Source organism: Trichechus manatus, unplaced genomic scaffold (assembly GCF_000243295.1).
Source record: "Trichechus manatus latirostris isolate Lorelei unplaced genomic scaffold, TriManLat1.0 scaffold00092, whole genome shotgun sequence".
NCBI lineage: Eukaryota > Metazoa > Chordata > Mammalia > Sirenia > Trichechidae > Trichechus > Trichechus manatus.
The window spans coordinates 5505637-5529638 of NW_004444028.1; the positions used below are offsets into that span (position 1 = coordinate 5505637).

At 43.9% G+C, this 24002-nt stretch overlaps 2 protein-coding genes and 1 non-coding gene across 5 annotated transcripts in view; 2 read left to right on the forward strand and 1 right to left on the reverse strand.

Annotated features, from left to right (window-relative positions):
* SENP2 (SUMO specific peptidase 2) overlaps positions 1 to 566 on the reverse strand; it is a 32089-nt gene extending 31523 nt beyond the window's left edge. For 2 of the 3 annotated variants that reach the window (XM_023736794.1, XM_023736793.1), the window contains exon 1: positions 247 to 530. In XM_023736794.1, the coding sequence (XP_023592562.1) occupies positions 247 to 347 (101 nt within the window). In that variant the 5' untranslated portion in view covers positions 348 to 530. Of the gene's footprint in view, positions 1 to 246 lie in introns of all 3 variants that reach the window. The other variant, XM_004382257.3, reaches the window with a different exon arrangement.
* Positions 567 to 9657: 9091 nt separating this feature from the next.
* LIPH (lipase H) overlaps positions 9658 to 24002 on the forward strand; it is a 36866-nt gene continuing 22521 nt past the window's right edge. The window contains exon 1 of the mRNA XM_004382258.3: positions 9658 to 9809. Within this exon, the coding sequence (XP_004382315.1) occupies positions 9761 to 9809 (49 nt within the window). The 5' untranslated portion in view covers positions 9658 to 9760. The remainder of the gene's footprint in view (positions 9810 to 24002) is intronic.
* On the forward strand, positions 20817 to 20923 carry LOC111821618 (U6 spliceosomal RNA). Its single transcript, XR_002824981.1, has one exon. It is a non-coding gene; the product is annotated as a U6 spliceosomal RNA (small nuclear RNA).

Sequence of the window (24002 nt, forward strand, 5' to 3'; positions counted from 1 at the left end):
ATCATCGGCCTCCCCAAAGACCATCCCTCTCTGGCTCCCTCCTTCACCAGGAGCCGCATCCTCCCAGCGTGGAGGGAGTGGCTACGTCACCAGGATACCCGCCACCCGCACATCTTCGGCCTCATCCCAGCCACGGGTTCAGCTGAGCACCGCTGCCGGACTGGATCTGCGCGACCCGGCCAGGAGCCCGGGCCGGGAGTGGGGTACAGCCAGGCCTGGCTGGCGCTCAGCCCCTTCTCGTCTCACCTGTTCGAGCGCCGCCTCTTCAGGAGGGCCCGGGCAGGGGGCACCGGCCGGTCACAAAAACGGAAAATGGTGCCGAGAATTCTAACCAGCCATTTGTACATACCAGGCCCGAGCAACAGCGGCGGCCGACACAACCCGAGACGCAAACCCCAGAGCTGTCGCCGCCGCTGCCGCCTTCGCTGCCTCGGCCACCACCGCCAAGGCTTAGTCGCGGGCTTGTGACGCAATCCGAAGGCCCGCAGATAAAACGTCCCCAGGGTTACAGGAGACCCAGTCCACCATCGCTCCCGACGTCACCTCCTCCCACCGGACCGGAAAGCCGTCTGCGTCTGGGTCTTGAGCTCCACCTCCGAAGCCTAGCAACAAGAATGCCTGTGGGCGGGTCCGGGCCCAATCGCCGTCGAGATCGAAAGGGATGTGGGCGGGGTTTTCTCTCTAACGGAGCCAATCCTGAGACGGCCCGAGGGACAAGGCCCACAGGCACATGTCAGGGCGTCAGCAGCCGGAAGGAGCGCTACCGGTACCTGAAACAATCAAAATTAAAAAAATAAACCCAAACCCACTGCCCTCAAGTCCTTTCCGACTCATAGCGACCCTATAGGACAGAGTAGAACTGCCCTGTAGAGTTTTTAAAGACCGGCTGATGGATTCGAGCTGCCGACCTTTTGGTTAGCAGCCGAGCTCTTAACCACTGTGCCACCAGGGCTCCCTTCAACAGCCAGTATTCTCGAATTCTGCTGCAAGCCAACTCCTAGAGCTCCGGAACCACCAGCCTCCCACCTGCGGCCACCGCCACTCTGGGCTGGGGGTGGGGAACAGTTCCTAGGAGGCGGAAGGAAGTCTCAAGGTTGAGCCAGGTGCATTCCTTAATTCTCCAAAGCCTAGCTACCATCAGGCTGTTACCGAAAGTTTGGGAATAACAGAAGAATTACAAGGCCGAGAAGAAGACCTAGAATTAACTATTAGATATGCAGTATCTACGGTCCATTGTACACACACACACATACCTCTACACACACACACACCCCTCTGTACACACACACACACCTCTGTACATACATACACACACCTCTGTACACACAGACACCTCTGTACACACACACACACACCCCTCTGTACACACACACACACACACACACACACACCCCTCTGTACAGCCTCTGTGTCCTCTTAGTGCCTCTAGTTACCCTCTGGAATAGAGAAAAAGGGGGGCTCAGACTTACAGTCGTTCCCACCTGAGATTTGTCCGCCAGGTGGTACCTTTGCTGCCTTGTAGTCCACAGCAGGCTCATAGGCCAAACCGCCTCCGCTGGCCATAGAGTAGGGTTACCCTTAACTCCAACCCCATCACTGCTGCAGGCGTTCCTGGACCTAAGAGTCCTTCATGCCGGGGCCACATGGAGTAACTGGGACAATGAGATTTCTACTTTTGATTTGGTTAATTTGTGCCCCTGTACCATGGGAGGTGCACAACCTCACTGCTTCAGCCTACGCTGGCTCCCCCTCCCAAACCATGCTCTGGTTTTCCCTAAGGATCCTCATTCCCCTCCAGGTGGGGGGATCCTTTCCTTCCAGTCCTTCCAGGCCCCACCCTCATCGTCCTCAAAACCTACCTCTGTTTCACAGAACAATGACGACTCAGTCCCACCAATCCATTCTTCGGTCTTGCAAATTTTCCCTCTAGCATTCACTGAACGTTAAAAGATTTCTGCTCAACTTGGTTTTTGTTGACCCCTTTGGGGAACAGAGTTCTGGACCTTTTAATGGGGATAGGGACCCAAAGATGGGATGTTGTTGGTTTGGTCCTGAGGTGGCTAACCAAAACACCAAACCCATTGCCACTGAGTCAATTACAACTCATCACAACCCTCCAGGACAGGGTAGAACTGCCCCCTAGGGTTTCCAAGGAGTGGCTGGTGGATTCTAACTGCTGACCTTTTGGTTAGCAGCCAAGCTCTTAACCACTGCGCCACAAGGGCTCCAGGTCCTGGTTAGAGTGGGAGAAAAATGCAGAACAAAATTCAAATTCAGTCTTACTGGTGTGATAGAGACTGGAGGAACCCTGAGACTATAGCCCTAAGACACCCTTCTAACTTGCAACTGAAGCCACTCCCGGAGGCCACCTTTCAGTCAAATAATAGATTGGCCTATAAAACACCTGTGAAGAACGCGCTCCTTAGAATAATCAACTATACAGGACTAAATGGGCAACATTTGCCCAAAAGCAAAGAAGAGAAGGCAGAAAGGGGGCAGAGAAACCGCACAAATGGAAATGGGGAACCCAGGGTGGAAATGGGGAGAGTGCTGACACATTGCAGAGATTGTAACCACTGCCACAGAACACTTCGTGTATGAGTTATTGAACGGAAAACTAATTTGCTGTGTAAACTTTCACCTAAAACAATAAAATGTTCAAAAAAAAAAAAAAAAAAGAACATGCACTCCTTATATTGGATTTCAATTCAAAACTTGCCCATATTCACTGCAAACAGATTGGCCTGGCTCTTAGACAGAACTAGCAATGTACGCCTGTTTCCTAATCTATAAAATGGGGTTAATAAAATCTGCCTCTCAGATCTATGGGCTGATTAAATGTGTTCGCATATATGAAGAGCCTACCTCAGTGCCCAACCCAATTGCCAATTGCCATTGAGTCAACTCTGACTCATGGCGACCCCTATATATGTCAGAGTAGAACTGTGCTCCATAGGGTTTTCAATGGCTGATTTTTTTTTGGCAGTAGATCGCCAGGCCTTTCTTCTGAGGTGCCTCTGGGTGGACTCAAACCGCCAACCTTTCGGGTTAGCATTCAAGAGCATTAACCTGTTGCACCACCCTGGGATCCTATCTGTTACAGGTAAGTGCTTACTGCTTCTCTTCCCTCTTCTTTCTTTTCACGTCTAATAAATCATTTAACTGGCCAATTCTGCATCCGAAATTTTTCACACATCTGCCTGTTCCTCCCTCCAAATCCGCCAGAACTGCTGTGGCTCAGGCCCTGGTCACTTCTCACTTACACTAAAGCAAGAGCTGCCTACTGGCCTCCCTGGTCTCCATCTCTACCCTTCCCCTCTTCTACACCGCTTCCAGCATGAGTTCCCCACTTCTGTCTTTTGTTGTTTTCATTTATTGATGAAGGTAAATTTATATTAATCTGTATAAATAAAACTAAGTTTCTGTCCATTTTTCTGTTACTGAATCACTAAATGGTTGGATTGATAGTCACCAAACTTGGAAGGGTTGTTTGGGATGGGCTGACATAAAATACAGACCATGTGGCAACCCTAAAATTTATTTTGTATGATGGCACCAACCAACAACAACAACATGGCCCCCGGGGAGAACCTCAAACGGAGAGACAGGCATCTCTGGGAGCAGCAAAAACTTCAGTGCAACCAGAAGAAAGAGGGCTACCACCAGGTGATAAGTGCCCCCCTGCTGAGAAAGACCGCATGAACCCTGTAATGAGCTGCGTGGTGACCACCACCACACACCAAAATATGACCACATCCTAATCTCGAAAACTGTGAATGTTACTTTGTTTGGAAAAGGAGCCTTTGCAGATGTAATTAAATTGAGGATCTTGAGACGAGATCATCCAGGATTATCCAGATGGGTCCTAATCTAATGACAATTGTCCTTATAAGAGAAACGCACAGGGAGACTTGAGACAGAAGAGACCACACAGAGAAGGGAAGGCAGTGTGACCACGGAACAGAGATTGGAGTGATGTGATGCGGCCACAAGTCAAGGAATGCTGACAGCCACCAGAAGCTGAAAGAGGCAAAGAACAGATTCTCCCCTAGAGTCCCCAGAGCGAGGGTGGCTCTGTTGGATTTCCAACTTCTACGCTCCAGAACTGAGAGAATACATTTCTGTTGTTTTAAGCCATGCAATTTGGAGTCATTTGTTACAGCAGGCAAAGGAAACTAATACACACTGCAAAATGGTGTTTCCAAATAAAGGCCCCAAATCAGAAGTCACAAGGATGACCTTCCAAACGGTAGACACTGATTGTTCCATGGAGTTACTTCTCACATGGACAGCTGTGTGCACGCTCCAGGGGACAACAGCCCCGATGGAAGGTAAGGATCCTCATGGCCAATCCTTGGGAAGCCAGCTAGCTAGAAATAAAAAAACAGAAACCTGTCCTTCATAGCAATATTTTAAAATAGCACTTCAAGAACCAAAAATACCTAAAATGCATGGGACAGATGCACAGTTATTTAAAATGTCTCCCCAAATTTTTATTAGTTTTTTTAAGAATTTTTAATCAGAAAAATTATTTTGCTTCTGTCTGATCACCCTGCATACAGACCTTGCTAGACCCGCCTCTCCTCCAATGGTCTGTGCAGCGCTCTGAAAACAGGTAGTTACTGCAAGCACTGGACTTGCGTCTATTTTGTTTGACACATTGTAAGGAAGCCATGGTTTCTAAAACAAAGTTGCCCTATTCCATGAAAAATGCTTCTGAGGTCAGAAAAGTTGTATGCGGTTGTTAATCTTGTTTTGTAACGAACTACCAAAAGAAAAGATTGATTCACAGAATAATGTAAAATAGAAAGTGAATAAGAAAAAAGCTAGGTTCCCATCGCCATGAAGATAAAATCCAATATGCTGAACACGGTAGACCAAGTTCTTCATATCCTGTCTTCAGATTGCTTTATCATGTGCCGGTTCATACACACCCAACTCACAAAGCACACTTCTTTCGTGCCTCCAGGTCTGTTCCCTCCGCCTGGAATGCCTTTCCACCCACCTTCTCCACCTCAAGAACACCTGCCTGTTCTTTGGAACCCAGCTCGAAGGCAGCTCCTCTGTGAAGCTTTTCTGATGGCTCCTCCATCTGGGATTCCCAGCCTCCAGTTGCTCCCCCTCAGTTCTCCTATAGAATCTGTACCCATAGCTCTACGTTATTATTATCGTTATTATCATTATTAACTTTAATGTGTCTGTCTCCTGGAGGGGAAGGATCATGTCTCATTTTGCCTTATTATATCTCTTAATGGGAGCTTAAGAAATGTCTGATAAATGGAAGAATGAGGAAATGAATTAAATACAATGAAACTTGTGAGAGCCAGAACTCGATGGGACTGTGTTTTTCTGGGTCTCGCAGGTTTTCCACCTTTGACAGCGTACAGGCTCACCACATTTCTAATGCTCTCTATTAGTGGAAAACATTTTAATTTTCCTTCTCTGGCAGGTTCTGCCTTCCACAGGTTCCAGCTTTCACAGGTTTTGCTGTATATGGATTTGGGGCCTGAGAACAGTTACTCTGATCGCCTTGTAGGATATGAATCGAGGAAACAGACTTATCTTCCCAAACTTGGACTGCAGACGAGAGATGGCAGGGTCACTGAAGCAGACGGGAAGACAAAGGGTGTGACAGTGAGTCATGTAGCAGCTTGGAGTCCGAGACCAGGTTGGGGTGGGGACATAGGTCACCTTTCCTGATGGTTGAGACCAGCTAGAGTTATAAACCACCTCGCCTCAGCTCCTTTACACTTCCACACCTGTTTTTCGTGTCCATGTGTTTGGAAGGTTGAGGGCCGCTTTCTGCTCTGCTTCCTGTGGCAGGTGGTTTCTCGAATCTAAAAAAAAAAAAGCCAGTACATAATACTAGATCAAAAATGAGGGCGATCGTGACATTATTGAGCTGTGAACATTTATTCAGGGTCATAGTATTGAGAAAAGAGACTCGTTGTTGGGAACTAAAAGTACTTTTCCTCAGAATACCCTTTAAATAAATGCTAACATTGAATTAGATTTGATTAGATTTGGATTATCTCTGGGAATTTTTAAACTTTTTGTTTTGAAATACATATACAGATTCCCAGGAAGTTGCAAAAATAGTACAGTTTCCCCCAACTGTAACATCATGTAACTATGGTACTGTATCAAAACCAGGAAAAACCGAAAGGTTGGCAGTTCGAGTCCACTCAGAGGCACCTCAGAAGAAAGGCCTGGTGATCTACTTCTGGAAAATCAGCCATTGAAAACCCTGTGGAGCACAGTTCTACTCTGACACACATGAGGTCACCATGAGTCGGTGTCGACTTGATGGCAACTGGTTTATAGAGTTCTGTGTAGTTTTATCACGTGTGGATTTGTGTAACCACCCCTACAATCAAGATACAGACTCTCCCGTCACCGCAAAGATCTGTTGTGCTGTCCCTTCATAGTCACACACGTCCTCCTCTTCTCCCTTCCCCTCCCCCGACTCTTGGAATCTTTTATATTTTTTATACTTGGCATTTCTCACTAACCCAAAAGAGAAGGGACAGTTTCTCCCACTGATTCTGGGGCTTTTCTGAATGCTGGAAGTAGAAAGGAACACACAGCTAGAAAGTTGGGGAAACTTCAGGGCCCACAGGCAAGAGAATCATTAACAGTAACTCAGAGAGACCTCCCCACAGAAATGACTCTTATTCCTATAGTTGGCTGGTTTCCAAGAAATGTATATTTGCTGTCTAGATAAGCATTTGGCATGGTACTTAAAACTGATAGGACCTCAGCAAATATTTATCAGGCGAGTGCACGTATCCAACAGGGCGCACGCAATGCATTTCATAACAGGCTCCTGGAAGGAGTATGAAACAATCCGCCATTTGCTCCAGAGGCAGTTGTTTATGAATTAGCGAAGCCCAGAGCAAGAAAAACAGAAAAGCTTGCAGGTAACCTGTGTGGTTTTCCTATTTAAGTTTCTGCGAGTCCTGGGTGGCGCAAACTGTTAAGCACTCGACTGCTAGCCAAAAGGTTGGCAGTTCCAACCCATCCAGAGGTGCCTTGGAAGACAGGCCTGGCGATCTGATTCTGAAAGACCACAGCTTTGAAAACCCTGTAGAGGGTTTTCTACTCTACATATACGGGGTCACCATGAGTTGGAATCTGACTCATCAGCAACTAACAACAACAACATTTAGTTTCCTTAATGTGTTTCTCCAAGCAGGAGACAAAAGAATGACAAAAACAGACTAAAGGGCTGAGGTTTCCATCTTTCACCGGAAGCATCACGGCTTAAGGTGCCCCCCATTCCAAAAATCCCACAGAGATTCTCTTCCTAAGCCCTCTCCTCAGCGTGATGCAGCCCGCCTACTGAGGGGAGAGAAAGGTGCGGATTGTGTGACCAGCAGGCTGTGTAATAACAGCAGTACCAAGTGGTGAGCCCACTCACCTTGGTAGCAGGCACAGTGCTAAGAGCTTCACCTATAATATCTCATTCAGTCCTTGCAACAGCCCTGTGAGACACGCGGTTTTATTATCTTCATTTTTACAATAGACATAACTAAGACTCAGAGAACTTAAGCATTTTGCTTAAGGCTACAGACTAGTGAGCAGAAGGCTTGGGATTTGAACCCCTGTCAGTGGACCAGTGCTAGGCAGTCTTGCCGTTCATTAGGTTTGAGGTGGGGCACAGAAATCTGTGCACAGTGTGGTTCAAAGCTCCCTGGGGGTGGGGGATTCCGATACACTAACTCCTTGGGGAGAATTGCTACAGTCTACATCTTACAAGGAACCTCCTGCTCATTCAAATGGGGTGCAGACACAGAGAGAACTGACAGATGAATTTATGCGAGAGGCTATTACTTCAAGAACACTTGGTTTTTGGTTTTTTTTTTGTTTTTTGTTTTTTTTAGTTTAAAGATGACTTCACGAAATAGTTTTGGTTCAAGGCTTAAAAGTTGTTTCCAGGCAATAGATTTCGGAGTTCCTCCAGTCTCAATGTATCCAGTACATCTGGTTTCTATTAAGAATTGGAAATTCTGTTCCACATTTTTTTTCCCCTGTGATCAAGATCCAGCTATTGGGTCCCTGATCAAAACATTCAGTAATGGTAGCTGGGCACCATCCATTTCTTCTGGTCTCATGGCAAAGGAGGCAGTAGTTTATGGAGGCAGTTAGACCTACAGTCATTTCCTTCACTGATTCCTGGTCTCCTCCCTATGTTGCTCCAGGCGAATAGAGACTAGTTGTTGTATACTGAGTAGTCTCCAGCAGGCTTTTAAGACCCCAGGCACTACTCACTGAGCTAGGAGGTAGAGCAGAAACTCTAAAAACAATATTAAGCCAATTGACTGGCGAGGTCCACATTTCATGCCCTTAAACCTTTGAACCAAGGAAACAACCCATGAGGTGCTTATTATGTGGTATAAACAGCTGCAGCCTTTTTTTTTTTTTTTTGGCTTCCTTTTTTGTTGTACAACTATATATAACATTCTATTTACCATTTCACCCCTTTATTGTTATTTTTTTCCTGGTGTGCAGTTTAGTGATATTACTTACAAAAGTCAAGTTGTGTATCCATTACCCTTAGTCAAAGCCAATTTTCCCACCACCACAGACAGAAAGTTAAATAGCTTCCCCTCTCCTCCCCCAACCCCCGCCAGCTACTAGTAACCATTGGTTTTTATGTATTTATTTATTTTCAAGAACACTTTTGATAGAGAATGCTAAATGGCAAATGGCTTTTACCTGACGCAAGCTTTGGATGAAAGTGTAGTCTTAAATTGCTTAAGTCCTTATTCATTTATTTTAAAACTCTTTAGTCCATCAGAAGTCTGCAAAAGTGTTGTAAGTACTTCCACCAGAAAGGGAATTAAACTCCCTTATAGCTATGGACTGAGCCCTAGTGGTGGAGTGGTTAAGCCCTGTGGCTGCCAACCAAAAGGTCAGCAGTTCTAATCCACCAGCTGCTCTTTGAAAACCCTATGGGGCAGTTCTATTCTGTCCTATAGGGTCACTATGGGTCGGAATTGACTCGACCACAACAGGTTTGGGTTTTTTTTTCTTGGTAGCTATGGAGCACAAGTTTAGTTACTTTCAGCTCTGAGGTGAATGAATTCTAGCATAGTTCTCTGATGTAAATTTTTGCATTTACTTTTCCTTTTAAAAGAGAACTAATAGAAAGATGGGAACTCTAGACAGGAAGAAATAAAATAAAGATATACAATGCCAAAAAAAAAAAAAGTATCCTTTAATCTGAAGCATAGAAATATTTTGGCAAATATAGGTATACGATGGGACTCAATGAAATGTTCTTAGCGAAGTCTAAACACTGCCCTATGGCGGAGGAGCGTGTGAATTAACATAAAGAGTAGTTTTGTATACAGAAGCCCACAGGAACACTAACTGGATTTGTTATTTCATTCGCAAGAACACTGCGGGAGCTCAAATCACACTAGATTTCAACACACCAAGCCAAACAACTGATAAACCGCCCACAAGGAATGGAACTATTTTGAACTCGTCATCCTGCAAATACAAAGTATAAAATTAAGACATGCATAAATTGTGTCAGGTACAAAGTACATGACCTTTTGCTGAAAAGAGGAGGAGCTGAAGATTCTGAAAGGCTTGGGACCCGCCTGCAGTCAGCCCCTGCGAACTTCCTGTCGTCACCACACCTCTGGGTGAGTTACCTGAGCCGGCGCTGAGCAAAGCGCAGAAGAAACTCCCAGGCTCTGCCGAGTAAATCATTCTTGCGAATGTAACACGCGCTCTCTCCAGTCTCCACATGCCGAGATTGTACTTCTTCATCGGTTTGATGTGCTTGGTGAGATCAGGTAGGTCATTTGTTGAATGGTTTTCTTAATGACTTTTTAAAAATTATTATCGGTATCATAGTCATTTTACATGATATTATCTCAGTCCCTTTAATGGACTTGGTGAGTTTCGTATGGTCATTCTTAAGGAAAGACGATATGAATTAAATGAACTGTCTAATCCTGAAATAAAACTACAACACTCTTTTCTCAGTAGTATAAGAAAACTACTATTTCTTTGAATTAACTTGCTATTTTTAGGTGTAAAAATTAAATATGCCAAAAAATCTGAGATAGTGTTGTTTTCTTTCACAGCTAAATTTTCTGTGCTTTTCTAACTCGATGAAATGACATCAGTTATTTTCCGGGACAATTGTAATTTATTTTATGATAATATCTGATATGTAGAGGGTGGGTTTTTACAGGGTTCACGCATCAAGTGTTTATTTAAATTACTCTTACAGAGAAATATGATTTTATGTGTGTGTGAACCCCTTAGAATGGTGCCTGGGCGTATTGATGACCTAAAAATCATTAATCATGAGAAAAGAAATCAAAATTAAAAGGGCAATACACATAGTAAAGTAACAAAAATAAAGTGAAATGCTTTTTCTTTTGAAAAACTGAATACTTCTCAGCCTTCTTAGAAATATAATTCTTTTTTGCATAGCTTGTGGTAATGAAGATTGGTACAATTTTTTTGAAGGGCAAGAGGGAAATACTATATATTAGAATCCATAAAAATGTTCATTTCTAACTTTAATATATAACATACCTAACAAAATGCCCTATGAACTAGTAAAACCATTGCTGGGAATTTATTCTAAAGAAATAACTTGTAAAAGTCTCATATGAAGAGATGCTACTTATAATAACTATGCTACGGTAACTCAAAAGCGGAAACAACAGCCATGTTTCTATGTACAGGAATGGATCATTAAAGTACAGTATAGCAACTTAATAAAAAATGGAATCTTTAAGATAGTTCTGAAGCTGTGCGGAAATGTGGGAACATGTTTGTAAAATAATGCCAAATAAAAAAAAGTGGAACTCAAATTTTAGTTAAACTATGATTACAACCAGGAGCCCTGGTGGCACAGTGGTTAAGAGCTCGGCTGCTAACCAAAAGGTCGGCAGTTGGAATCCACCAGCTGCTCCTTGGAAACCCTGTAGGGCAGTTCTGTTCTGTCCTACAGGGTTCCTATGAGTCGGAATTAACTCGACAGCAGTGGGTTTTTTTGTTGTTGTTTTTTAAATTGTGCTTTAAGTGAAAGTTTACACTTCAAGTTAATTTCTCATACAAAAATTTATACACACATTGTTATGTGACCCTAGTTGCTCTCCCTATAATGTGACAGCACACTCCTCCTTTCCACCTCGGATTTCCCGGGTCCATTCAACCAGCTCCTGACCCTCTCTGCCTTCTCATCTCGCCTCCAGACAGAAGCTGCCCATTTAGTCTCATGTATCTACTTGAGTTAAGAAGCCCTCTCTTCACTAGGATCATTTTATGTTCCACAGTCCAGTCTAATGTTTGTCTGAAGAGTTGGCCTTGGGAATTGTTTTAGTTTTGGGCTAACAGACAGTCCGGGGGCCATGTCTTCTGGGGTCCCTCCAGTCTCAGTCAAACCATGAAGTCTGGTCTTTTTACTAGAATTTGAGTTCTGCACCCCACTTTTCTCCTGCTCCGTCAGGGACTCTCTGTTGTGTTCCCTGTCAGGGTGGTCATTGGTGGTAGCCAGGCACCATCTAGTTCTTCTGGTCTCAGGCTGATGAAGTCTCTGGTTTTTGAGGCCCTTTCTGTCTCTTGGGCTAATATTTTCCTTGTGTCTTTGGTGTTCTTCATTCTCCTTTGCTGCAGGTGTGTTGGGACCAATTGATGCATCCCGCTTGCTAGCTTTTAAGACCCCACACGCCACTCACCAAAGTGGGATGCAGAACATTTTCTTAATAAACTTTGTTATGCCAGTTGACCTAGATGTCCCCTGAAACCATGGTCCCCAGACCCCTGCCCCTGCTACTCTGTCCCTCAAAGTGTTTGGTTGTATTCAGGAAACTTCTTAGCTTTGGTTTAGCCCAGTTGTGCTGACTTCCCCTGTGGTGTGTGTTGTCCTTCCCTTCACCTAAGATAATTCTTGTCTACTGTCTAGTTAGTGAATACCCCCCTCCCCCCCCTCATAACCATCAAAGAACGTTTTCTTCTGTGTTTGAACCTTTTCATGAGTTCTTATAATAGTGTTCTCATACAGTATTTGTCCTTTTACGACTAAGTTCACTCAGCATAATGCCTCCCAGATTCCTCCAGGTTGGGTTTGGTTTTTCAGTTTTATGATCACAACTACACCGAAATCAGGTGTGTATGCCTGTAATCAAAGACTAGAGGGGAAATGGAAAATAGAGGTATTAGGATTTAAGACCTACAAATAAATGTCCAAAATTTATGCTTTTGAAGTTAATTTGATAACAAGTTAAAATTAGATTTATGATATTTTTAACTGAAAAGTAATATTTTAAATGTATGTTTATTATCATTTTTAAATTTAAAAAATAAATATACATTTACAGATAGTTAAAGGGAATGGGGGCTGCCAATAGCCTTAACACCCTAACACAAAAGCCTAATGATGATTTATGAGTACTTTCTTCCAGTCTCCCATCATATATCTCTCTTTACAAAGTTGGAATTAAGAAAACTTGAATTTTTTGTGACTTGTCTTTTTATTTAACAGGGCCCTGGCGGTGCAGTGGTTAAGAACTGAGCTGCTAACCAAAAGGCCAGCAGTTCCAATCCACCAGGCGCTCCTTGGAAACCCTATGGGGCAGTTCTACTCTGTCCCATAGGGTCTCAGTGGGTCAGAATAGGCTCGACAGCAAGGGGTTTGGTTTGGTTTTTGTTTATTCATTTGACATTACCTCTTAAGTAAAGCCTTGTTTTAAATTATTCTAAAAGAGTATCACTGCTGCATGGTAGACTCTGAGCACGCAGACATACCACAATAAAACGTAGCTCGCAGGAAAAACGTAGTGACAGCTGTGAGCTGTATCTAGACTTCTCCGTATCTACAAAACCGTGAACTCGGAACTTTCATGGGGGAAGGTGTTGAATAATATGCATCTGATAGCAGAGATTATTGATCACAAATGGTTTTTGTGTTTTATATTAAGAACAAAACACTCCTCGTTTTTCCTTTCTTTGGCCTGCAGTCCAAAACTTAGCAATTGTTAAGATGTGATTCAGAAATCCCAGGGATACAAGTCATGTTCTCTCTGAGATCTTCGTGTTTTTGTCTTTGCTGTTGTTGCTCTAATCGTGTGCAGTTGTGGTAGGATTGTTTGCCCAATGCAATGTGTCTTTTGATTTCTCGACTGCTGCTTCCATGGGTGTTGATTGTGATCCAAGTAAAATGAAATCCATGACAACGTCAATCTTTTCTCCATTTATCACGATGTTGCTTATTGGTCTAGTTGTGAGGATTTTTGTTTTCTTTAAGTTGAGGTGTAATCCCTACTGAAGGCTGTGGTCTCTATACATTTGCCTATTTCATATAAGTGGGATCATATAGTATTTGTCCTTTTGTGACTGACATTTTACTCAACATAACGTTTTCAAGGTTCATCCATGTTGCGGCATGTGTGAGGACCTTATTTCTCGTCACGGCTGAGTAATATGCCATTGTATGTACAGACCACATTTTGTGTATCCATTCCTCTATTGACGGACATTTCCATCTTTTGGCTACTGTGAATAGTGCTACAATGAACGTTGGTATACAGGTTTCTGTTTACGGTCCTGCTTTCAGTTCTTTTGTGTATATACCTAGGATTGGGATTGTTGGGTCAGATGGTAGTTCTATGTTTAACCTTTTGAGGAACCACCAAACTGTTTTCCACAGTGGCTGTACCATTTTGCATTTCCACCAGCAATGGATGAGGGTTCCAGTTTCTCCATAACCTCGCCAACACCTGTCATTTTCCATGAGAGCTTCATTTTCAACAATAAGCCCGGATGCTCAGCATTCTGAGGGGTTCAGTGTGAACGCCACCTCTGTCTGTTGACTCTCATCGAATCTCAGAGCTTTCTCCTGTCTTGTCCACATTCCCAATTGCTTCATTGGTGGGTGATTTCTGTGCTCAATTCCATCTTCATTTTTCACAGACAACTCTTTGGAAGTGAACAGTGAGTCTCCTCTCTTTGAAGAGGTTTCCCCCAATAGGAAATGAAATCAGTTCTTCCAAAAACAGGTAGAAGCTAAAAGCTAGAACTAAGGATAACATTGAGACACCACGGGCAGTTTTATTTACTTTCAGGGCCCTGTGACCTGCACAGACACGGAGCAAAAGGATCCTTTGGAAGTTTCATCACAAAGGGAGTGGGTTTATCAGTAATCAGTCTTGTCTCACAGAATTACACTTTTCCGGGGAAACTTCTCCAGCCAACCCAATTTCCTCTGGCAAAAATAGAACAAAATGGCAGCTGTATTTACCTCCTAGTCTGAGAAAAAGAGTGGTTTATTTTGTGCAGGAGCTGCTACAAAGCCTCCCCACTCCCAACGGAATAAACAAGGTGAAGAGTTCGCTTTAACCTTCACGTAGAAAATGGAGGTCCATCGGCCTTAGCCTCCATGGGGAAAGAGAATAATTTGGGAAACTTGGAGTCTGGCTGGATTTGGACAATTCTGCCCTCCTTCAACTCTTAAAAATTTTTCATCTGTTCACTCTGGTCTTTCCAAGAAACTGTGAAATTATACGAACCATGTTTTTGTTTGTCTGTTTTGTTTTTAACTAAAAGAAAATTTAATTAGCCAAAAATAAAAGCGCTTGACACAAAGGTGACAAAATGTCCCCCAGGATCCGTGGTAGCAACAGCCACCGGGGAAAGCCTGCATTGCTTGGGGAGGGACCGTCAAGGCAGTGGCGTCACTACTATGATGTCACTTGTCACTCAGTGCGGTAGCTCGTCCTCCCCTCCCCCAGCCACTCAGGGTGCAGGCGGCAGGGCCAGGGTGGAGGAGAGGGTCTCTGCCTCCGCCAACCGGAGAGGGGAGGAGCTGCAGGGAGCACTAGGGGCGGGGTCTGGAGGGGCCAACCGCTCCGCCCACGGAGGGGGTTGACACCATGAGTTACCCCACTGGGTAACACCAACCCCAGTGACGCCACTGGTATCCTCATTTATCCTCCTCCTCATCAACAATGACTGGGTTTTTTTAGCACCTACTATGTACCAGGTAGTGCTTTAGATACATTATAGATACTTCATAGACATTAGGTCTCATTTTCACAACAATCCTGACAGCAGGGCTGAGATTAGGGTGAGGCGAGTGACGCACGCACCAGGCGCAACATTGAAAGACGGGGGAAAGGCACCAAAAATGCAGTAATCAAGATGAATAGTATTTTCATGCACTATTTAAAAAAATCAGAGTCAGTGCAAGAAAATCCATGATGAACAAAATATCAACATTTTAAATAAGGTATTGTTTGTTTGTCGTTTCTAATCAGCCCGCACTTTCCGGGCCCAGGCTGCCCTCACTTCTTGTTAGGTAAGTTCGTGAAGGTTGATAACGGCGTGCAGAGGAAGATTATCCAATAGACAAGGTAAGCACGGTGCTTACCTTGCTTACCAGCTCATCTGTAGTGCGGTTGTTCGCCATAGATGTTCAAAGATATGGTGAAACCATGTGAAATTGTTCACTACTAGATTAGTAAGTAAGCACAAGTAAGCCCGTGCTTACCGTGCTTACTGGGTCCTCTGCCCCTGTCAGGGATTGTAAATTTGAAAAGAGGCTTTGATTCTGTAGGAAGGTGCTGTGGGGTTGGGAGAGAGACAGATCCCAGCCAGACCTAGAAGCAGACTCTTTGACGTGGTGGAAAAATGTGAAATTGTTCACTACAGACGATCTGGTCAGCAAGGTAAACACTGTGCTTACCTTGCCTATTGGATAACGCTCCTGATGGCATGTGAACAGATTGAACAATGCAGGACTTTCTATGGAGTCATGCTTTTTGCTTGTTGAACTTTTATTAACTTTTCAACTTGGTTTAAGATATGGGAGGATGTTTTGATAATTGTCCATGAGGGCTCACATTTTTCCTTTTGCATTAGGTTCCAATATGACTCCCCTCAGCATTGCCTGATAGATGGGCATTATTATTAGTATATTATTTTTTCAGATGCAGAACTGAGGCTCAGAGAGGTTAGGTAATTTTTAGAAGGTCACATAGCTAGGAAGCAATGAAGTTGGACCTCAAACCTACCTCTGACTCCCAAACCCATGCTTTTTCCAAAACCATGTTGTTAAGACATTAGACCAGGATCAGCAACCTTTTTCTGTAAAGGGTCAGTCAGTAAATATTTTATTTACTAATAGGAGTAAACCTTTTCAGCTTTGTGGGCCCTTAGTGTCCGTCAACTATAACTACTAAGATCTGCCACTGCAGCAGGAAAGCAGCCATAGACGATAGGTAAACTAATGGGCATGGGCAGATTTGGTCTACGGACCTCCGTTTGTCAACCATGCACTAAATCATAAAAAAAAAAATCTCAGGTACAAATATGTTGTAACTTAGATGTTACCACCAGATCACCCTGACATCTCACTTGGATATGTTTCTTTTCATTTAACATTGAGAAGGCAATACATGATCTTCTGGCCTGCTCTACACAGGAATCTTAAGTCCTTATCAAAGGATATTGGAGACATCACCCATCCAGTTGTAACTTTCCAGTCAACAGGAAATGGCATTTCAGAGTAATTGAATTTTAAAGAAGTCTGAATAAGAAGGTAAACAAAAGCTCAGCAAAGAACCAAGTCTACGTGAGCCATGACCCCATCTACCCTGACATCAGAACTATATGGTGCCTGGCCATCACCGCGGACTGTTCTGACCAGGGTCACAGTAGATGGTCCCAGATAGAAAGGGAGTACAATATGGAGCAGAACTCAAATTCTTCTTGAATGAAAAAAAGAAAGAAAGAAAGCCAGACAAATTGGAACAGTAGAGAACAGAGGTCTTTCTGAGACTATCTCCCTGAGACCCTCCTTAAACCTAGAACTGAGCCAATCCCCTGAGGTCACCTTTTAGAGAAAGAGCAGAGTAGCACACAAAATAAAGGATATTACCCGTAAAATCAGTGCTCCACTTAGAAACCATCAGTATGAGACCAAAAGGTCAACAATTACGCAAAAGCAAAGATGAGAAGATAAGGGGGCAGAGAAACTAGGGTACTGGAAATGAAACGAACAGAACACAATTAAAGAGAATGTTGACACATTGTAATAAATGTGTCTAATTTGTGTGGAAATGGGAACCTCACTTGCTATGTAAACTTCCACCAAAACTCAATAAAATACTGTTTAAAAAAATAAGTAAATAAAGTAGTCTAAAGAGGAAAGGTGAAGTTTCTCCTGTTTCAAAGAAACTCTAATAGAAAAGGCTAAGCTTTAGAAACCAGTTTGACATGGTCTACGTTTAACTCACTTGCACCCTGTTGATACTAACTCTGAACAACCTTGACTTTGTAACAAATAACAACAATAACCAAGAAGAGGTTTGCTTTCTGAAGGCAGGCAAGTAGGCGACCTGGTTAGAAACACAAACAGAATTTACTGTATTTATGTGCGTGAAGCCATTTTAAAAAGTTACCATTCACAAATCCCTAATGCTGGTATGCTGTCCACCTTGCCTGAGAACTTGGGGTCCAGCAACGAGCCAAGTTCCTATTCGGTGTACTGGGAACACAATATTGGACAAAAAAGGCACAGTACCTGCCCTCAAGAAGCTTAAAATACTTTGTAACATGGTCCAAAATAAGAGACATTTAATGTTTTCCTTTAAAAATTTTATTAATTTGGGGGAAGGGGGAAGGTTAAGAACCTTAGGCAATTTTTAACCAAGAACATCAGAATCTGAATGTATGATCTATTTTTTTCTGTTTTTCCCCTTTATTTGCATAGTCTGTTTTTGTTTGCATATTATTCCCCAGGCCTGGTCGCTTGCAGACACGTTTTCACATTGTTTCAGCCATAACACGTGCGCCATTTCCTATTCCACTTATTTTATCCACTTGACATCCTACATTCTTCGTAGTATTCATAGGGATTATTTTTAATGGCTGAATAAATGTGCTAACAGGATGATAACTTCTTTATTCAGGAAACATTTATTGATGCCCCCTCTGAGCCAGGCCCTGTTCTTGGCACCAGGGATACAGCAATAGAGAAAGCAGATAAATAGATCAGTTATCCCAGAGTTTCTATTCTACCAGGGAGAAGTTATTCCAGAATAAGGAAAGAAAGCTTGAGTCACACGGTTAGAAAGAAAAACAAAGTGACAGACAAGGCAAAAACAGTCAGGCTGAGCTCAAAGTCCTTTTTCTTGTATTTATTGTGCTGTAGGTGAAAGTTTACAGAGCAAATTAGTTTCTCATTCAACAAGTAATATACAAATTGTTCTCTGACATTGGTTGCCAACCTCGTGATGTGTCAACACTCTGCCCTTCTTAAACTCGGCTTCCCCATTTCCATCCCGTTTTCCTGCCCCTTCCTGCCTTCTCGTCTTTGCTTTCGGGCTGGTGTGCCCATTTGGTCTCATATACATGGTTGAACTACGTTCAAAGTTCTTTGGAAAGGAACTCAGTACAAGAAGAAAGTAGAATAACATCTATAAACCCTAAAGGAAACAATATTGCTTGAAGCCATATAAGGAATTCATTTACAGATACGAATGTACACATACAGACATGAATGTGTTCAAATACATTGAACACATATATATTTTTTCTGATAACAGCCATCTTTGTTGTTGTTGTATGACGTCAAGTCAATTCTGACTCATAGCGACCCCATGTGACAGAGTAGACCTGCCCCATAGGGTTTGCTTGGCTGTAATCTTACAGGAGCAGATCACCAGATCTTTCTCCTGCAGATGCTGGGTGGGTTAGAACCTCCAACCTTTCGATTAGCAGCCAAGTGCTTAAGTGTTGCACCACCAGGCCTCCCTCATGAGCCCCTCTTGAAAAGGTGGCAAGAACCAGTCACCCAGGAGTGAATGGAGACACCAGGAAAGGAGTCAGAGTGACAATGAATGTGTACAGATAGAACTAAAACCACACAACCAGACAAATACGGCTTCTGAAGGTACAACTTCTACACTTTGACAATGGGGAGGAAGTCGGTGTGAGTCCGTGTGTACATTATGAAAGAGGGGCCAGGGAGGGTATGAGAGGCAATGCAGGTGCATTAACTTCCTTATTTTTCTTGGCAGGAAATGGATAGGGCAGATGGAATAACTAGACACCTTCTGTGATTCATACGTCAATGCATAGCCACTTAAATATTTATTTTTAAGCTATAAAGGGAATCAACAGATGAACTGGAAATGAACTTGGAACTAATAAAAATCAGGAGGTAGAAGTCGGCTTAGTGGGGAAAAGTCTTAAGTGTGCTAACGCCCTCATCATTGACAACAGGAGTTCATTAGATATTGTCTCAAGATACTAAAGCAAGGACTCGAGAGGAGGAACGGAAGACTACGGTTGTGACAAAGGTCAGCTGCAGGACATTGGCAGAGGTCAGCAACGTGCTCCATGACAGCCTGAAAGAGTTGCCAGATGCCAAAATTCCTCGCCCGGTGTTAGACACTGGCAGATAATTCTGAATAGCTATACCTAAGTCTGCGCTACTTCCGGCCTACAGTCCGCTCATTCACATCCTATGAAACAGAGATTTAAGTACAAGTATTTCATATAATAGGAGTGCTGGTGACACCGTGGTTAAGCGCTCGGCTGCTAGCCCGAAAGTCAGTGGTTCTAACCCACCAGCCACTCCCAGGAGAAAGATGTGGCGGTCTGCTTCCGTGAAGATTACAGCCTTGGAAACCCTCTGGGGCAGTTCTGCTCTGCGCTATAGAGTCGCTATGAGTCGGAATGGACTCGACGGCAGTGGGTTTGGTTTGGTTTTGGGTATTTCATATAAAGTGATAAAGATAAACGCCAGAAGAATTCAAAGCAGGGTACAAAATTCCCAACATGAGAAAAAATACACAAATAGAAAGAAAGAAGGAAGGAAGAAAAGACAGGACAATTCATACAGGAAAAGAGAGTAAACCAAGAAAGCACTGAACTAGAAAATCTATAGCATGACAGTACTAAACCCGGTGGTGTCAGTTTGGGTCCTCAGAGAAATAGAGACCAAGGTGGGACTGGATGTGCAAGAGATCTGTGGGGAAAGGCGTGTGGAGGAAAAGGGATGAGTAGAAGGAGGTGGGGGTAGCCTTGGCGCCTTGATGCGGGTCTAATGCCCACGAAGGAAGAGAGGAAAGGAAAGACTGAGCAGGAAGCCCCTCACCCCCCCCCCCCCAGCACAACTCTGAGACTATTTCAGCCAGTCTGACAGGGAGTTTGGAGCTACCGTTGTGCATTACGGGACTCCCGCATTCTGGCTCCGGTGTCCCTCCCGGGCTCAGTCATTGGTGGGAACAGCCTGCAGAGACCATGGCATCAGCAGGAACGTTGTGGGGCCCCTGGAAGCCGTCGGTCAGCTCAGCTGTGCTCCCTGCTGCAGGTTCTCTTGACAGTAGATGTGAGCAGAGCACTTCCATGCCGTCACACCAACCATACCTGCTACACCAATAAATGTTAATGAGATAAACTCACCTATTTGAGAAGGATTTTTTTTTTTTTTAAAAAAGACCCTCAGATTGGGTCATAAAATAAAAACCCAGCTGCATACAAACCAAACAAAACCAAACCTGTTGCCGTCGAGTTGATTCCGACCCATAGCGACCTTATAGGACAGAGTAGATCTTCCCCGTAGGGTTTCCAAGGAGCAGCTGGTGGATTCGAACTGCTGACCTTTTGGTTAGCAGCTGAGCTCTTAACTACTGCGCCACCAGGGCTCTAAAACAAGAGAGTCAAAGATTAAAAAGGATAGACAAAGCCATTCTGAGCAAACGCTAACAAAAAGAAAGCCAAATTATGGTTCATTTGGTGGAATTCAAGGCAAAAAAAGTGCATGTTAAAATGAGAAACTGCCTCGCGCTGGTGGCGGGTACAGGAAAATTGGAACCTTGCGGGAAGATTCGCGTGGCCCCTGCGCAAGGATGACACGCGAGCTCGTGAAGCGTTGGAGCTTTTTGTTACTGATTTTACCCATTGCTGTCGAGTCGATTCTGACTCATAGCGGCCCGACAGGACAGAGTAGAACTGCCCCACAGAGTTTCCAAGGAACAGCTGGTGGATTCCAACTGCCGACCTTTTGGTTAGCAGCCTAGCTCTTAACCAGTGCCCCGCCAGGGCTCTGTGACATACATATTTACCACAATCAAAGATAAATAAAAATAAATATAAAAAATGAAAAAGGATATGACACCTGAAACGTGAAGTGCAGGAAGTAAAAGGAAAACTCTATGAAACTAAAGCTCGGTAGTTTGGGGAGGATGAATTTGTCCCTCGGTGTGATGTGGTTGTATTCTGCAAAAGGAATCCCCGTTGCTGGCATTTAGATCCTCGCGCTGTTTGCAGATGATGTAAGAGAAAGAAGAGTCCTTGACCCCCAGGCCAGGCTGACCCCGCTATTGAAGCTGTCCTTTCACCCTTTATCTCCTTTACGTGGCACATGTTATGAGATCTCTGGCTTCCCCATATGACCTCATTCATAATTAACCTCTGCGGCATTCCTCTCTTGGGCTGCTAAGTGGCAAGTGAACAATGATAGAACTTAGGCTACCAGGGGAGTCAGCAGCCCAGCCCTGCGCTACTGATGGCCAAGCCCTAACCCATGATACCTTCTGTTCAATGAAAAGATTAATTCAACAGTCAATTACTTGCTCTGGTAGTTGCTCTGCAAGCAGCCAGACAAGCTGCATGAGAGACATGAAAGAGACCAACACGTGGAGAAAATGTTGACCTTATACACGCGCCTCACTGCATGGTAGAGTCACAGAAGGACTGGGTGAGTTTGGGGCTCGATAAATCATAACCGCCTCTCTTCTGGAGTGGGATCCCTGGTGGCGCAGTGATTAAGAGCTTGGCACTAACCAAAAGGTCAGCAGTTCGAATCCACCAGCTGCTCCTTGGAAACCCTGTGGGGCAGTTCTACTCTGTCCTATAGGGTTGCTATGAGTCGGAATGGACTCCATGGCAACGGTTTGGTTTTTCCGGAGTGAGGTTTCAAGGCCTCTTTCTCTTTTGCCCTTCTATCTGAGCATCGTCTTGTCCTGTTCCTCATTTTCTTCTTCTTCTAATTTGGAACTTCACTCACTCCTGAGCACCAGAGCTTTTTGCTGGAAGTTTCGGATAAATGCATACATGAATGGATCCAGGTTATTAAGGATGGGCAGGGACCCCAGGATGAAGGCTACTCTGAGGCCCAGAATAAAGACGGTTTAATTCCTGGGTGTGCAGGTGTAGATCCATTGAGAACAGGGGCTCAGGGCCAATGGTCCCTCAATTCCTACTGAAGTCAGAACCGAAGTCTCCCAGGGCACTCCCGGCTTCTGTTGGCCCACTGCATGTTAACAGTCTCTCCTTTCCCCTCCCCAAAAATTCCCATTGGTAGTGCGTTTCCTTCATTCCTGAATATCCCGAAGGATCATCTCCAGCTTGGGGACAGGGAAAGTTTGTTGCCCCCCTTCACCTCCTGCTTGGCTGGTACTCTTGCAGCCAAGGAAGCTGTGGGCGAGGGGATTGCAGCACTGTTTTAAACCATTCTTATAATTCGAACTTATGCCATCTTTCCAATTACTACATTATTGTTTCTGGGTACCAGTGCTGCTCGGAAGTTTACTTTGAACTTTCATTTGGTCATGGTGCTTGGTCAAGGCTTTGCATAACATTGCAAATGTAACCCTGTCTCAAAACCGGAGGACCCCAAAGCCTTTCATTTCTGTCCCTCTTTTGTCTTGCAACTTGACCTTTTGTTTATTTCCAAATGGCTATTCCCTTTGTAGCAGAAGTCTTGAGCATTCCTATCTACTTTTATTTTCTGATATCAGAACTCACCGCCTCCCTCCCTCTCTGTCTATCACTGATAATGGCCCCACCCTCTTTCTTCTTTTTATTTTAACTTTTCTGGAAATAATTTAAACTTGCAGAAAGCCTACAAAAATAAAAATAATACATAGAACATCCACAAACCCTTTACACAGATTCACATACTGTTAACATGCAGCCACATATGCTTTATCATTTGCTGTCTTATTCAGCTATGCAGCCATCTATCCAAAGTATTTTTGCCTGACCCACCTGAGAGTAAGTGCACTCATCATGACCCTTTACCTGTCAAGACTTCAGTTGTATTTCCTAAGAATTAGCATTTTCTCTTACTTAACCACGGTACAGTTATCAACCTCAGCTAATTTAACACGGATACAATGATTTCAACTAATTCAGTGTGCGTATCGCAGTGTTGCGTATTGGTCTGATAATGTCTTTGATAGCTTTTTTTCCCCATTACAGGATCTAGTCTAGGACCTGTAATGTATTGCATTGCATTTACTTATTGTGTCTTTGTTGTTGTTAGGTGCCATCGAGTCAGTTCCAACTCATAGTGACCCTGTAGGACAGAATAGAACTGCTCTATCGGGTTTCCAAGGAGCAGCTGGTGGATTTGAACTGCTGACCTTTGGGTTAGCAGCTGAGCTCTCAACCATTGCGTCTCTTTAGTCTCCTTTAATCTAGAGCATTTCTACAGCTTTTTCTTTTGTTCTTTTATGACATTGATCTTTTTGAAGATTACACGTCCTTTTTTTCTAATAGAACATTCTGCATTTTGTGTTTGTCAGACTTCTCCTCATGGTCAAACTCAGGTTCTGCATTCCGCACCAATATACTATTTAGGGGATGTTGCTCCTTCTCAGGGCACCACAGCTGGGGGCACGTGATGCCCATCTGCCCCTCATTGTGGATATGAATTGTGATCACCCACTCAAGGTGCTGTCCGCTCTCTTCTGGATACTTACTGCTTTTCCCTAGTCACTAATAAGAAATCTTTGGGAGACACTTTAAGACCGTACACATATTATGCTCCTCACAAAAATCTCCTCACCAGCTAGATTTAGCATCCACTGATGGTTCTTCTTGCCTAACCAATCTTTGTTACTATGGTTGCAAAATGATGAGCTTCAACACCAGCCCTCCGTCCACTTTCATCAGCTGGCGTTATACTGAAAGCAAGGGTTCTCCCCTTCTTCTCCTTTTATGTATTTGTTGCTTTG